At 41.4% G+C, this 17,353-nt stretch overlaps 1 protein-coding gene across 1 annotated transcript in view; it reads right to left on the bottom strand.

Moving 5' to 3' along the window:
• Positions 1-496: 496 nt before the first annotated feature.
• Nmu (neuromedin U) overlaps positions 497-17,353 on the bottom strand; it is a 30,293-nt gene continuing 13,436 nt past the window's right edge. The window contains exons 3-9 of the mRNA XM_052199697.1: positions 15,741-15,788; positions 10,448-10,507; positions 8,811-8,840; positions 8,670-8,720; positions 5,648-5,716; positions 2,127-2,180; positions 497-532 (exon numbers count right to left, since the gene is read on the bottom strand). Coding sequence (XP_052055657.1) covers positions 497-532; positions 2,127-2,180; positions 5,648-5,716; positions 8,670-8,720; positions 8,811-8,840; positions 10,448-10,507; positions 15,741-15,788 — 348 coding nt within the window. The remainder of the gene's footprint in view (positions 533-2,126; positions 2,181-5,647; positions 5,717-8,669; positions 8,721-8,810; positions 8,841-10,447; positions 10,508-15,740; positions 15,789-17,353) is intronic.

Raw genomic sequence — 17,353 nt, 5'->3', positions numbered from 1 at the left:
AGACTGGCTATGTAGTTTTGGGCATGCTAGGACACCACTCTGCCAATTGGGCTGCATCCCTGTATTTGTAAAGATGTTTTTGAGTATGAGTTATTTGGAATACAGACATTCCTGCCTGGGAATCCTGGCCTACTCCAGCGGACACTGACTAACAGTGCAGAGTAAAATCCATGACATTGTGCTCAGTAAGTGATGATGAGGTCCTCATCTCCAAAATCACTTTGAATGACTACTATCATGTCACAGACCAAGGAATACTAGGATCAAAGCAAATCTATCCCTAAAATACCAGTGCTTCCCATTTTCTAAAGCCTGCATTACCCCTAAAATTGTAGTATTTATATATAATGTTAGTGCACACATGCAATTGAACACTAGAAATATATTTGAGCATGGTTTAGTTTATGACCAATGGAAACTTCCAAGTTGATTGCAGTTGTGAGACACGTGCTGCTTCATATTTATTTACTGATGCATTTTTTGAGCACATACCATTTTAATTGAAACTTGTTGACCTCTTCCCATTGCGTGGCTGCAAAAGAATAAGTTAGAAATTGTTGTAACTAATAATGCAAGGTAAATACCATAGAAAGACGCCTAATGATACAAAGAAGAGTTTTCCTGATGTACATCCAGGTACATCTTGATGTCGCCTGACAGGCCTTGGCGGAACACATGTGGGCTCATTGGACCCCACAGCTGTGGTTTCTGATTTACTAAGGCTGAGGTGGAGCCTGAAAATGTGTGTTTCTACCAAGTTCTTAGGCACTGCTAAAACTGCTAGGACCAAGATGAATTAGAAACTACTCAGTTTTGCTTGTAGGGAACCAACATTTGATAATGTTTGTTCTCAAGTTCCATTTTAAGATGGCCCAAAGTTAACTTTCTGAAATTATGGCATCTCTGTTTTATATAATCCTGCTGTTAGTCTAGTTCCAAAATCCAGTCCAGTCCAGTCTCCAATTTGATAGTGTAAATCCTCCCACAGAAACACCACCTGGACTTGCATGTCAAGCTGAAAATGTTCAACTAATGTTTCATTAAATATGTCTTGTCTGATCTTTGAGACACGTAACGTCATCTCTATTACTTCCATTCGCCAGCTAAAATGTTTGCCTCAAATCTCACCTAAAGATGACTTTTAAAGGATATGGTAGGTTTTACACAAATAGCACATCATTTAATATAAAGGACTTAAGCAACCTCAGATTTGGGGTTTTTAAAACAATCTCCCATGTACCAAGGGATGATCGATCTTAGCTTTTATTTATCTGTTTGTTAAATCAGGCTGTAAATTAGTATAGAAGCTGAACTTTATCTTTTTAAGTATTTTATTTTACCTTAAATTATGGCTATATCTGTGTGTTGGCATATGCATATGGATGGCCACCAAGGCGAGAAGAAAGCCCCAGATCCCCTGGAGATGGAGTTTCAGAGTGTGTGCTGCCTGAAGTCGGTGCTGGGAACTGAACTCTGATCCTCTGTCAGAGCAGTATGTGCTCCTAATCCTTGTCTTTTTACTCCCATTCATTGGTATCTTGCTTAGCACCTATTAGAGCTTCGGTAAATTATTGCTGAATACATTTATTAAGTGTGTAACTTTTCTGGCTATATGTTAAGACAGTAAATCTTGCAAAAGGCATAGCTGTTTAGAAACAGATTTCATACACAAATGCAAAATGATAAACAGAGTCACAAAGCTATCTCCCTTGGTAGCTTTTATTATCATTGGATTTTTAATTTTAAGAACTTGTCAACATAGTCATTGCTTTTGCAACCTATTCCATCAAAGCCTTAATTAATAATCGACTCCTTGGACTTGTGAAGTAGCTCTAAAAATTTGTTTCCCATGTACAACATATCACAAAATTAAACTGTGAAGTAGATGAATGCTGTTGGAGTAGTCGCACACAGGGGTAGTAAAAGGGAGATTGGGAGATTGGCGGTGCTGTGGTTAAAATGACAGGGTAGTGTCGGAAGTGAAACCACATTGAGACACTTGATGTAGGATGAGTACAAGGTCACTGAAAAGCTTCATTAAAACTGGAGTCAGTTCAGTGAGCACACCGTGAACATGCTTTGTCAATTCCCATATTTATTGATCATAAAATACTATATATACATACCCTGAATAAAAAGTACCCCCTACTTTGACCGGCAAAAGGACCCTGGTATTCTTCCTAGAAGAAATAAGAATGACATAACAAATTAAGCAACACCAGAAGAAGGGCAAAGCCTTTATAAGAACGCAGTGAGTGGGGCTCGATATTACTTTTAGCTCTTCTCAAAGACTTGAGTAGGGTATTTGTGTCAGGAGAGAATCACTAAGTTTACATATAAATCATTTCAACAACTACCAGTATCCCCAGAATGGTGTAATTAAGACTAATTTCTGCATTAATATTATAGATTCTTTTTAAAGGAATTTTGTCAATTGTATGCATAGCCATCAGTAAGTAGAAAGATAATGTCAGGATGACCTTGTCGGGCACCAACAGGAGGAGAAGCTCTTGGTCCTGTGAAGACCGGATGCCCCAGTGTAGAGGAATGCCAAGGAGGGGAGGCGGGAGTGGGTGGGTGGGGGACCACCATCATAGAAGGGGGAGGGAGGATGGGATAGAGGGCTTCTGGAGGGGAAACCGAGAAAGGGGATAATATTTGAAATGTAAGTAAAGAAAATATTCAATAAAAGAAAAGAAAAAGAAAGTCAATGTCAAGTGTACTATGTTTCAAAGTTCCTGTTTGACATTTTGATAGAATACAATAATATGTTGGATGTGGTCACATATGAACAGGGAAAATATAACCTGGGAATGCTCTTAAAGCAAGAATATAAGACGTCTGCACAGGAGCCGAGGGACAGCTTTGGTCAATGTATGTTTAGTCAGTTCCTTAAAAGACATTTTCCTGATTATTGTATGTGCAGAGTTATAATAAAAAAATACCAAATAGCAACAACCATGTGTTTATATCAAGCATGCTATAGAGTATTACTCAAGCAAATCATTCTAAACTACGTGGGAAGAATATTCAACATTTTATTGTTTCCACAGAATTTGACTTGTAGCTTCCTGTCTGCATTAATAATTCATAGGGAGCATTAACTTTATCAGTCAAGGCTGTTCTCAAAATTTTCATATGTATGGTCATCTTCTTTATTCTATGAAATGCCTCTGATATCTATTTAAGTTCACAAAACCCTTGATTTACAGAACATATGTCTCCAATTCTCAAAATCTGTACTTAATTCTTATTTTTACTATACCCCTCAAATTCCTTAAGATTGAAGCATTGGTATTTAAAATGTATACTCAGAAATTATATGTTTAGGTCCTTGTCTAAAAGAAGTCCTTGTATATATTCAAGAGAAAAAAAAAGAACAGTGAAAATTAAAATATACTAATTACTTAGAGCAAAACCAAGATGAAGATTCAGGGTGTGGTCATCGGAGACAGAAATGTCAGTAACTGAAAATTTTTGGAAAGAGCTCAAAAGGAACGTATCTAACAAACATTCAAAAATATTTGAATGCATTAAAAATCCAAGTTTTTCTTTCAGTGTTAAGATATCCCACTATAAAACTATATTTTAAAATTAAATGATGTTGGTCATCACAGTCAACATTTATTGCAATTGATTTTGGTGTTGTTATTGTTGGGTTTCCCATTTATCTCTTGCATCCTTTGCTTCCAGCGTTTCCTAAGAATATTGCCCTGTGGAAGAATGTCTTCAGGGGTTACCTTCATTTAGTCTGTTCTGTTGCTACATTGGGTCTCAAGATTTCAGATACTCTCTGCAACTATAATTGTCTCACCCAAGACAGAAAATGGTGACTGTGCTAAATTGGTCATAGGTATAAATATTACTCAATCTTATTTTTTTTATTCAATCCTTCTTTGGGTAAATAGTAAGACTGAAATAACATAGTCAAAATAATTATTACTGGCTAACATAGACATGGTAGAAATAAAGTAAAATGTTATAAGGATGCATTTATTTCTAGAAATTTAATTTGATATTGACTGATTTTCTTCTTTGTTCTGGGAATTCTAAAATTTCGGGGGCAAGTGGTGTTAGAAACTGAGCTTCGGCCCTCACATGCTGACAGGCTAATGCTCTGCTACTGAGCTATAACCCCAGGCCTGGAAATTCTATAAATTTATAGTGCTATTAAATCCCTTCTTAGATTTAAAGTTAGCAGCAGATAGCTGTATTCAATTGAAACTAAAATATGAAGAATGGGGGGGGGCGGATAATGATCATAAAAATAAACTGTGGTACATTTACTCATCTAACTATGCTTTTTAAACAAAAACAAAAACATGATTTAAGAAGAGTAAAAAAAAAAAGCATCAAAGTTAAGGAAACACCAGACCTAAATTCGACTTTTAAAACTAATTTATGTAATGGTAACAATATAATAATGAAGTAACAATTATTAAACCATAAAGAAACTATCACAATGAAGGTGTGTGTGTGTGTGTGTGTGTGTGTGTGTGTGTGTGCGCGTATGTGTGTTTTCCCTAGACTAAGGGTCAGTGAACTGTCTCCTCTCATCCTAGACAGCTCTTAGAACCTTCTTTAACTAACTGTGACTTTCCCTTCTCTTGAGGTAGCAGACCCCATGAAAGTTCCCAATAAATCAAAGATGGCAATGCTAGACAAAAAATGTGATGTCTTTCTTTAAAATGTTACCCAAGATTCTCAACACTAAGAGCATCAGGTTTATTTTTAAGAGCCATTGTAAATGTAGTTTTTGTTAAGAATGTGTTAAGTTTAGTTATATTTACCATATATGTTGGTACTAGGTTTAGGTCCTATTTGTGTTAGCCATGGGAAAAAAATGAAATGTTGACATTTGTTTTGTGATATGTATATTTACAATCCCTTTTTATCAATATTTTAACACATGGACAAAAAAATTTATGCCACCCTAGCTATTTGTCAACAGGGTTCAGGGATGATAAATTATCCTTGACTGGATTTCCAATTCCTTCCTAAAGACTAAATACCCAGCAGTTCCTTTTCTCTTAAACCACGACCACGTTTTCTCAGTTTGAGGGTCTCAGAGGACATGGAAGTCCAGTTTTCCTCAATGTGAAGGGCTTGAGCTAGACCGGGTCAGAACATGGAGAGGGGGGAAAACAGCAGGATGCACTTTAGCGGGTTAACCAAGGTATGTGATGATTGCATCTGAACCGTCTTAAGCCGGTTAACCAAGGTATATGATGACTGGATCCCAAAGACCAAGCAGTCTGGTGGTGGGAGCGGGTGGTGCTGTTGGGAGGTAGCGGGATCTTTCCGGGGAGGTAGTAAAAGGAAATTAGGCTTGGAGAACCGACATGGTACCTCACTTTTTCTCCTCCCCCATCTTCTTTGTCATAGAGTGCGCTACTTTGTTCAACTGAACACTCAATGATTCTCTGCCTTACCACAGATATAAAGTAACCTGATTTGTCTGTCAAGCTGACCAGCAGCATTCTGTCCCTGCGACGATGATAGAAAGCGGACACTGAGTAGGAATGCGAGGGAGAGGCTCACCCTGGGGGGGGGGGCGTTATCTTACAAAGGAGCACGGCTGCGGTCAGCGGGAGGGGCTGCCGCAGTGAGGCAAAGGCAGCATGCAGTTGGTATTACATACGCTCACTTTGAATCTCTTCATTCTTCTCTCATGCAGTTGAGGAACGAGCTGCAGCAACGGATGCACAACAGAGGACTGGGAGGACATGAACACACGCGATGAGCACGGGGCTCCTCAGCACTGGGCATCAAGATGGCTTCCTGTCTGTCTGTCTGTCTGTCTGTCTGTCTCTACCCACTGTTCTCACCCCAGGTCAAAGGACAAGAAAAGGAAATGAAAGATATAATCTAAGAAAGCCCATTGTGGGCCCTTTAAAGAACAGTAGTGAATAAATCACAGGGAGGGGCAGATCGCTAATCTTAAGCGGAACCGCTGCCCCATATTAAGGAGAAGCTCTTTGCTGAAGGCCTCGGCTCTGTCACAACCGCAACAGGTGCAGCCCCAGGTCACCTCTTTAGGAGGGAAAAAGCCATCTGTCAAGGTCTACACTTACTCAAAATAATCCGGTCCAGACCAAGGCAACTTGAAAGTATCAGTTTTCCCTTACAAACATTTTTATCCGGATGCTCCTAGCGCATACACCTTGAAATCTTCTTCATAAATTAAATATTTGAAATGGAACAGGAACAAGACAACATGGGACACAAAGATGACAATGTGCTCTGGTAGTGGAAAAAGGTAACGCAGACAGGCTTTCTAAAAATGAGATGTCACGTGGGGGAAGATGAACGCACACCTGAGATGCAGCTGCCTGCCGGAGCTGCAAGACCTAGGTTGAGTCGAGCCTCCTCGCTAGGATTAAATTCATTTAACAGATGGGTGACTTTTAGCCCTAGATAACAGTTATCTGTTCATGAATGCAACTTGTGTTTGGTATGCAGCTAATCTCGCTTAAAACTTTCATCTGTTCACATGTAAGATTATCCCATGAGGCACGCACTTGGAATTTGAATTTATATTTACCTTTCCACATACATGTTTAAAACCTACTTTCCCTTTCATTCTCTAAACTGAACATGGTAGTGAATCCCAAGCTTAAAAGGAACACTATAGTCAAATAAATATTCTAGATTCATTAATTTTTCCTAGTGCAGAAGATCAAACCTGGAGCCTTGCTTTTGCTGGTGAGGACCCTTTTTCTACACCCGAGGCCTAGCCAGTTTGTATGTTTTAAATCCATGCAAAAAACGAAAGCGACATGCATGGTATGTATTCACTTATAAGTGCATATTTGCTATAAAATACAGAATAGTCATGCTACACTCAACAGACCCAAAGAAGCTAAACAAGAAGGAAGGTCCAGGCAAGGATAGAGGGGGGAACAAAATGGTTATAGGAGGAAAATGGAGGGACCTGGATAAAAGGGGGATGGGAAGGGGGTAGGGGTGGTGTTCAGGATCGAGTGTGGGAAGGGACAGGAAGATTGGCTAGATGTCTACGAGAGTGAATGGAAATCTGCAAGTGACAGGGAGGGGGAGGGGAGGGGCATCTCCAGGATGAGACAGGAGGCTGGGATGGGGGGGGGGGGGAAGAATTAGTGGAGGTGACCTTAGTTGTGACTCACAGAAGTAGGGATATGGAACCTGAAGAGGCCACCTCCTATAGCCAGGCAAGAACTCCAGCGGAGCGAAAGAGACACCAACCCACCCACAAAACTTTCAACCCCAAATTTATCCTGTCTTCAAGTAATGCAGGGATGGGAAATGGAGCAGAGACTGAGGGAATGGCCACCCAACAACCAGCCCGACTAGAAACCCATCCCATGGGCAAGCGCCAGTCCCTGACACTATTAATGATACTCTGTTCTGCTTGCAGACAGGAGGATGCCCTCCAATGCGAGGCTCCACCCAGTCACCACCTCAGACAGATGTAGACAGCCACAGCTAAACCGTGGATGGAGCTTAGGAACTCTTATAGAAAAATAGGAGGAAGGACTGTGGCCCCTAGGAGGCTAGGCCCTCCACTGGAAGATCAACAAAGTCAACTAACCTGGACCCTTGGGGCTCTCAGAGACTGAACTACCAGCCAAAGAGCACACAGGGCTAGACCTACGCCTCCCTAGCAGCTGTGTGCTTGGTCTTCATGAGAGTCCTGAATGAGCGGAGTGGCGGGGTGGGGGGGGGGGGGCGGGGGAGCAGATGGGAGGCCGGCCTAAAAGCCTGTCTGTGGGGATATGAGTTCTTCTAGCTGGCTGGCCTCAGTGGGAGAGGATGTACCCAGGTGGAAGGGTACCCAGGCAGGTGGTGGGGGAGCTCCACCCTCTCAGAGGAGAAGAGGAGGGTGTTGGGGGGAGGGATTGTGGGAGGGAGTGATGGGTAATAAATTGTGAGCAGTAATCAGGATGAAAAGGGAAAGGAAAGGAAAGGAAAGGAAAGGAAAGGAAAGGAAAGGAAAGGAAAGGAAAGGAAAGGAAAGGAAAGGAAAGAAAAGAAAAGCAAAACCAAACAAACCAAAACTACCACTGAAAGAAACCACATGAGTTTGATGTGAATCAAAACTGGACCCTCTCATATCTCATTTCTCAGGACTCCGATAGAAACTCTTACAATGAACATCTACCTCATGATTACAAACAAGAATAGAAGGTGATCTTTCCAGTTAGCACTGATACTTGTCTTTTGAAATAATTGATATAAAACATGTCTTTGGATGAGACTATTTTTCTCTTGTACTAATATCGCCCTAAATAATTTGCTTTACTTATTCATTTGTTCTCAGACTTCTTTTGTCATTGAACACAAATTGATGAAGGATGGATTTTCTACATGCTATTTATTTATTTATTACCATATTTCGAGCATTGGAGCTGTGTTTGACACGTACTAGGTAATAAATTGTGAGCGAGTGAATATAAGGCACATGTAGTTACTGACATGTAAAGTAAGTATATAATAAATATTAATTTTCATTTATTCACATGTAAAATTATTTCTCTACCTGTAGTATTGAACAATGAAACACTGGGCTATACCATCAGACCCAGACATAATTTATAGAGTATATTATATGAGTTTTGGTCTTATTGTATGCTAGATAAATCTTTTTTAAAAATTAGTTTTCTCTTAGACACATACTTGTGACTACTTACCACAACATTTGAGTTTCCCGACTTCTGTGTCTTTGAATAATGAAATAAGAACTGTTAAGACAGAAAAAGTGTGTTACCCATAAAAGATCTATGGCTTTCTTTATTCCATTAGAGTATATGTATTTAGGAAAATCACCTTACCCTCTTAGTATTATCTTTCTCATTTTGTTCCTATTGAAGAGATATATATCATTATTCATTATAAAACTTCATGTTACATACTTTGAAATTCACAATACATTATGAATTATGTAAAAATGTAAAACACAACACATATGTTATATTTCAAGCATAGGACTAAAATTGCTTTAGCACCTTTTGCTCAAAATAAATGGAAGATTGATTAAATATTATTTATAAGTAAGTAGACAGAGATCTTCTCTACAAAATTACTTATAGGAAGTAATTGGAAGGATCATCAATGTTTAAAAGTGCTGGGGAGGGAAATACAATACAATCACACAATGGAGTATCCAGAGTAAACCACTAAAGAGATCACAGCAAAATAGTTTTAATTGTCATCGCTAAACAAGGCCATGAGTTATTTTTTTTCTGCCATAAGTTTCCCTTTATCTTTATGTTTTTGTCTCTAAAATGTCTGTGGCTTTTAGGAATCATATAAATATATGTCTGTGGCTTTTAGGAATCATATATATATATATATATATATATTTCTCATTTGCTCTCAGCACCAAAGATTGATTTACTGTTATTTGTTTTATCATTAGAGAAAATTTCATAGGGGGGATGGGGGGACATCATCACTAGAAAGAATAATTTGCCTTCAAACTATCTAAGTGCCCTTCCTTGGGTTCCTCTTTGTGGAAGGCTCAGAGGCTGGAGTGTAGCAGCAATCACAGGATTAGTTTGAGATGCTGATGAAACACATCACTTAGAACTTAAGGTATTCACCTTCAATGAGGTTGATTAATAAAACTCATTCAACCAAGATACAGCCTAGAACCTGAAGTCTAATGTTATGTGATTTCTCACACTCCTTCCCAGTCTTTACCTAGGACAAAAGATTCTCCTAGAAGAATGGAATAATTTCATTCGGAAACCAGGACACAAATGCCAACAGTGTGGTTGGCCAGTTTGTCCTTCCCTCCCTGTTTGCCTGGTTGCTTGTTTTTCCCAGTACTGGGACAAAAGCTCAGACCTCACACAGACTAGTCAAGGGCTCTCCCAACTATGTTGTTCTATTCTTTTTTTTTTTTTTTTTTTTTTTTTTTTGGTTTTTTGGATTTGTTTTTTTTCGAGACAGGGTTTCTCTGTGTAGCCCTGGCTGTCCTGGAACTCACTCTGTAGACCAGGCTGGCCTCGAACTCAGAAATCCGCCTGCCTCTGCCTCCCAGAGTGCTGGGATTACAGGTGTGCGCCACCACCGCCCGGCTATGTTGTTCTATTCTTAATGGTCCTACACTACAACAAAATATCATGTCCTAAGTACAGGCCGTAACAACGTAGCAACTTAGTTTCATTCTTGTCCCCAATATACATGTGAGTGAGAAAAATAAAAACAATACGATCATAAACTTCCTCTATCAGACTATATTTTATGCTTGAAGGAGACGTGATTTCGCAGTTAGTTGAGTATGAACTCTACCAATATTATCCTAACAGAAAAACTGAAGTATCTGTTTCTTCTTCCCAGTCAGTGTGTCTTGTAGCTTCTGTTGTTAGGCTTCTGAAAGTGGGCACATTTTCTTCAAGGAGGAGGAACTTCAAGTTATTTGTTTGGCTGGTGGGTTGCCTACAGGACTTAGGCAGAGCCTTACCTGAGGCTTCTGGACAATCTCCATCACTACCCGGCAAAGCTCCCTCAATGCAACAGATGCCTAAAGCAGACGAGAAAACACATGGGCCATGCTTCAGTTTGCACTATATCTGCACAGAGGGAGAAATTTCAGATGTTGGAAGCCCAAGGACGGCCTATCAGCACTGCAAGGAAGTCTTGCTGTGGTCCACCGAAACTGCAGTAGTCTCTTGATGTCTCTCAGAACAATTTGAAACATCCTCGGGCCAGGGTGATGGCTGGGTAGGTGGCAAAGTTGGCTGAGCTAACAAGAGATCTTGCGTTCGAATCCCTAGCACCTACATAAAAGTCTCGCATAGCAAAGTGGTATCGCTAGCATTGGGCATGGAGACAGGTAGATCCTAGGAGTTTGCTGGCCAGCCAATATAAACACAATGGCAAACCTGGTTCTGTGAGATTCTCATCTCAAAAAACAAGGTGTAGAGTGATGGAGGAAGATGCCTGATGTCTTCCTCTGGTGTCTGCTTGAATGACATGGGCATGCATTCTCATGTACACAGACCACACACACACACACACACACACACACACACACACACACACACACACAAGCACACATACAACAAACAAACAAATCATTCTTTGCAGTTGCTATGCAGCACTTGAGGTTTTCACTGTGGTCCACTTAACACAGTTTCTCAACACTCACCATGGAACTCTATGACTAAGATAACCTGGGCAGTGCCAGCTAGGGATTAGTCTCCTGGCTTGCAGGGAAATGCACGCACATGCCAAAGCTGTGAGCTTCACTGAACATTACTCATTACTGGCTAATTTGAAAATACTGCAATTGCTCTCAAACAATGGGGATGGAGGGACAAGAAGCCGTGCGTGGTGCTAGGCTGAGTTCCACCCTGTCCAAGCTGCTGACTGCACACCCCAGGATCAGGTTTGTCAGAGCATCAGAGGGCAGAATTAGGGCAGAAATCCTGCGGCTGGCTGCCAGCTGGGCGTGGTAGGGAGTGGCCCAAATGGACAAGCAGGGGCAAACCCTGCTTTTGCGCGGGACCTAGCCTAGTTGGCCTGGGAGCCATTGGTTCCTTAATAAGTAATTATTAAGTAAGTAGCTTTTCATTCTGGAGTAATGAAAAGCTGGGGCCAGAGAGAGGCAATGTAAATCGTTAAAGCTGAAAAGCTGAACAGCCTGAGATCTGCAGTGTGGATCCCATTTCTACTCCATTTCTACGCTGGTTACTTAATCTCTCGAAACTTTAGTTTCTTTAGCCAGAAATCAGGGGGTGATGTCACTCCAGGAAGTTCCTGAAAGGATTAAGGGCAGAACAAGCCCTTTGGTTTAATTTACCACTGCAGGTACTCCCGATTTAGAAGCTGTGAGAAAAGATTGCTCTGCACTGCCCTTAATCTCTCCCAGTGCATCCCAGGGTGGAACTCAGACTAGCACCATGCCAGGGATGGCCATGGTGAGAAACACAGTTGGAGGGCCCCTTACATCCTTCCTCCACAGAGGTCTGGTTTTGTCTCCTTCCTCCTGTCTGTTTGTCTTCCATGCAACTTGTTGGGATATATATATATATATATATATATATATATATATATATATATATATATATATATATATATATATATATATATATGGTGTGTGTGTGTGTGTGTGTGTACGTGTACGTGTATGTGTACGTGTATGTATGTATATTGGTTTTTTGGATTTTGGGTTTTTTCAAGACAGGGTTTCTCTGTTTAGCCCTGGTTGTCCTGAAACTCACTTTGTAGACCAGGCTAGCCTCAAACTCAGAAATCCACCTGCCTCTGCCTCCCAGAGTGCTGGGATTACAGGCGTGCGCCACCACCGCCCGGCTGGATATATATTGATAATACAAAATGGACCGTGTATACATAGCATTCCAACGCATACAAAAATGCTTTCCTGTGCTGTTTCCATTCTGTTCTTAAAACACAGGGGCGAGGCACACAGGGCAGGGCTTGGCTTGCTGCTCTTCTGTGTAGAGGAAATGAGGTCCTACAAGATGGTGACTTCTCCATTACCTTAAGAGGTTGTGGTTGACAGAGTGTGGGCCTGGGAGCCAGGCCTTCTAGCTACGAATAGGCTTTGGAGGGCTCATCAACGTCCACTGATGCATTATTGTTGGGTGTTGGCTGTTTCTCAGTTGTTTTATGGCCCTGGAGGTGTCTCATATGTACCTGCTGGGTTAGCGCTCTACCACTGAGACCTAGCCTGTGACTATGAGGAGCTGACGTATGGAGTCTAGTAAGTCCTTTCTTCCTTGTTCCCTTCAGATTAGATCTATGAAAATCTGATAACAATTGCCTGCGTGGTACATGCAATAATTAATTAACAGAAGCCTGTGGCTCAGGTAGAGAGCTCAACAGATAGAGGATATAACAACATGGCTGTACTAGCGTGGAAGCATGATCAGGTGCCGCCAGGCTGAACCTGGGGACAGTTGGCAGGGGCATACTCTTTTTAAATATTTCCCTGCAACAAACATCTGGTAATAAAAACCCATAAGGGTCTTTTTCCCTCAAATAACCCATATAGAAATGCAGCAAAATCCAAAGTAACAACAACCAAAAGGTATTTGGATATGTTCCGTATCAAAGATGTATCTCAGTTGAAGAAGAATATTTATATATGTAGGTCGTTTCTCCTTTGAAAATGAGGTTTGCTGGGCAGTGGTGGTGCACACCTGTAATCCCAGCACTCTGGGAGGTAGAGGCAGGAGGATTTCTGAGTTCGAGGCCAGCCTGGTCTACAAACTGAGTTCCAGGACAGCCAGGGCTACACAGAGAAACCCTGTCTCGAAAAAAAGAAAAAAAAAAAACCAAAAATCAAAAAAAATAAAAATAAAAATAAAAATAAAAAATAAAAAAGTAAATGAGGTTTGGCAATAATGCTGACCTTACACTGGGAATATTTCAAAATAAATGCATTGTCCTAGCTCTTCTTTATAAGAAGCAATTATTCTCAGTAATTCTTTAAAGATTTTCATATATGGGATAGGTAGTAATTTATCCCATATTATTGGACCTTAAAGATTTTTATTTTTTATTTGACAAAAGGATCTTGAAGCACTATTCAATAATTGTGCAATTAATAAAATAACAGTTCATAAACAGTTAATAATATTTAAAGTCTGAAAATATGTTGAAGTATACATTTAAATGTGAAAGACAAGCCGGGTGATGGTGGTGCACGCCTGTAATCCCAGCACTCTGGGAGGCAGAGGCAGGTGGATTTCTGAGTTCGAGGCCAGCCTGGTCTACAGAGTGAGCTCCAGGACAACCAGGGCTATACAGAGAAACCCTGTCTCGAAAAAGCCAAATCCAAAAAAACCAAAAACATTTTAAAAAACAACGTGAAAGACAGAAATATGCCAGGCTCCTTTTCAAAGGATGCACAGAAACGAGGTCCGATAGAGACCTTGTTAATTTGTGGAGCTAGGGAGCTCGCCCAGTGCTTAAAGGTCTTGTTGCTTAAATGTGGGGACCAGAGTTTGGATCCCAGAACTCACATAAGTGCTAAGTGAATGTGTCAGCCCCATTCTAGACTCAAAAGGTCCTCACAGGGGATCCCTGGAGCAAGCTGGGTAGTAAGACGAGCCATATAGTCAACGTCTGTGTTTGGTTGAGACCACACAACGTCTGTGTTTGCTGCCCCAGCAAATAAGGTCAGAGAGTGATGGAAGATGATTCCTGACATTAATGTTGAGCCTTCACATGCATAGGCACACATGTACAGTTTGTACCACTCCTGTCCCAGACACATGCATGTAGGTGCCACACATACTAGTAGAAAAAGAATATTACAAAAGTTAATGTTGATAGAGTTTAAATAAGTTTTTTTTTAAATAAAACCTATACAGTGGTTATTGTGGGTATAAAAACTGTTCTGAAGCTGTTACTGAATTTTAAGTTCAACACAAAGACTTACGTGCTAATATCCCCAAGCCATTCACCTGAAGGTGCTTCTGGTGGTTTGAGTATGTCTCCCAGAGACTCAAGTGTCTGAATACCTGGTTGTGAGCTTGGGGCACTTTTAAGGGAGTCTGTGGAGTCTTTAGGCAGTGGTGTTTTTATTGGAGGAAGAAGGCCCCTGTAGGCGGGCCATGAGGCTTTGTAGCCTAGACTCACTCCCTGTCATTATCTGCTTCCTGCCTGCTGATGCAGTGTGACCAGCCAGCTCCTGCTCCCTCCTGTATCACATGTCCCCTGCCATGACGGACTGGATTCCCCGATGATGAGTCAAAAGCAAACCTTTCCGCACTCAGGTACCTTTCCTTGGGATGTTTTTATCACAGCAGTGAGAAAGTAATATAAGCAGAAATTGGGCTTTAAAGAATGAATTTGAAATAGTGTTCCAAAGATCTTGCTTCCCTCCCCTCTCCCAAAGCCCAAGCAAATGCCTTTATGTTCTGGCAGGGGAACCTCTCCAGCCAGGAACAGACACTCACATGCCTGCTCCTCTGCGTCTACCGCTCTGATCCCATCAGGAGGACCAGATGAAGAGTCCCCTGGCCTTGGCCAGAGGGTGCAGTTGAGGCACATTAGTTTCTCTCCATGTTCCTGGCAGAGCTGACTAAAGGAAACTCAGTAAGGTGAACTCTGGGTCCTTGCACTCAGAAATGCAGGTGGAAGTGTCAGTGAATGGTGTGAAGGTGACCAGTGTCTTCCCTGCTCCTCCTTTCCCCCTGTGGAGGAGCAGTGCTAACACTCAGTCCTCCCCCCACCCATGGAAGAGCAGTGCTAACACTCAGTCTTCTCCCTCCACCCATAGAAGAACAGTGCTAACACTCAGTCCTCCCCCCTCCCGTGGGAAGAGGAGCGAACTACCTCCTGGCTATCCTGGAAGCAGGAAGCCAGGAACACACAGTTCAGCCTTCTGTCTATCTGCCAGCATGCTGATCAACTATACTCCTGTGGCATCTGCTTCAGCTCTGTGGAGACCCAGGCCCACTGTCGGAGCCCACCCAGAAAACTTGGTTCTGGTGCAAAAATACATGGTTATTGGGTATTGTATTTTTAAAACAAAATTTGATCTTAAAATTAGCATTTTCATAGTCCACAGTTTCCAAAAGTAAATTTATTTTACTTAAAGATGGAAAAGCTAGCCTTTTAAAGCACAAGCCTATAGTGCCGACATTACCTGGAGATAATGCAGTAGCATCTAATATGTGACAAGTCTTAGTGAGTTCAAGAAGAGTTCAAAGGGAGAAATGGAGATTTTTATGTACCAAGAAATGCCAACATTGTAATGAAACACCTGCAGATTAAATTACCTGAGACTGGGAGTCAATAGACAGAAAGGACGTACAAGCTTCATGAACCTGTAGAAAACAAAGACATCAGTTACCCCCTAGAAATAGGAAAGAGCCAAAACCAGAAAAATCGACTTCACAGTGGTATTCCATACAGACAGCAATCAAAGAGTCACAGCAGCTGTGAGCCCCAAGTTCAGAGAAGAGGAGACTCTAGACCTTTATAAGGAAGTCTTGGGTGATGGGCGTGGTTGTATATTCCCATTTTCCTATCTCTGAGGCAGGGGATTACCACAAGATGCCAGGTTGGACTACATAGTAGATTCAAGGGTGTGATGCACAGTGAAATCCTATAGAAAGGAAAGGGTAAAAGAGAAGAGGGAAAATGAGAGGGAAGGAGGGAGGGGTGTGAAAGACCAAAGGAAGAGAAGAAAGTCCTAGACTTTCGATTTGTCCAAGACTCGTAGGCCCCAGCCATTAGAATATATGTCCCCAATAATAGCTAATGAAGACAGAGTGTGTGAAGGTTTCCTCAGATATTGGTGTAAAGGTAAGCGTTCTGAACTCATTCAGCCTGAGAACATGACCCCCGCCCCAAATGGCCTTAAAATAAGGGAGTGCCATTTGTTGCTGTATAATCACTCATCAGACATGACTCTAATGTCACCTCACTTAGCCCGATAACTGAATGACACACAGCATGAAGGAAAAAAATCTTAGGATAGCATAAGCATAGATCTTCATCTCCTAATGAACGCTTGCTCAACTATGGTAGTCCACAGCTGTATCAGCTGGATGCCATGGCACAGGCCTATAATCCCAGCACTTGAGAGGCTGAGGCAGGAGGATCACAAGTTCTAGACCAACCTGGACTACGTTGTGAGACTGTCATAAACAATAAAACACAAGCAAAGATTTGTAGTAATCCTAAAAAGCTATGCTGGAAAGTTAAGTCCTAGGCTGTGTGTCTGCCGTGTTGTGGCATGCACTTCTTTGGTGACCTTTCAAAATGGGACCAGAAAAAAAATATATAGTGATGCTTGTGTGTCCAGAGTAGTTTCAGCAAAATCTTCTTTATGGCATTGCATTACAGAGCCTCTGCCAGTGTCAGAATTCTTTATTGGTCTACTCAATTGACGTTGTGTTCTCATGCCAGACTGAGACAAGGAGTTATGGTAGTCAACTGTAACTTCTTAAGCTCCTTGTTGTTTCCGAGTTGAGAACATCCTGAAATATACGATTCTTAGGTTAGAGAACAGCAAGGGCATGAGCTAGTGCAGGAGAGCATGACCTCATGTCTGTCCACTTCAGCTCATGGGACCCGCTATCTCTGCATATCACCAGTATGTGAGGAATGTTTAGAAATTCCACTCATCCTGTGTGCGGTATACCTGCTCCCACTTACACACAGACACACAGACACACACACACACACACACACACACACACACGGCCAGAGGAGGGGGGTATAAGGGAGAAGAAGAGAAACTTTTTGTATCAAAAGTTACATTGTATTTAACTTGACCAGGATCAATGTTAAGTAAAAGTTCTTGAACTGAATTGGATTTTTTGGAAAGTAAAACAATGTAACAAGAGAAGTTAACTGAGGCTAAGATGACAAGGCAATGCTCTCT

Source organism: Apodemus sylvaticus, chromosome 11, assembly GCF_947179515.1.
Source record: "Apodemus sylvaticus chromosome 11, mApoSyl1.1, whole genome shotgun sequence".
NCBI lineage: Eukaryota > Metazoa > Chordata > Mammalia > Rodentia > Muridae > Apodemus > Apodemus sylvaticus.
The sequence above is the reverse complement of the archived record's forward strand: the minus strand, read 5'-3'. Positions and strand labels throughout refer to the sequence as shown.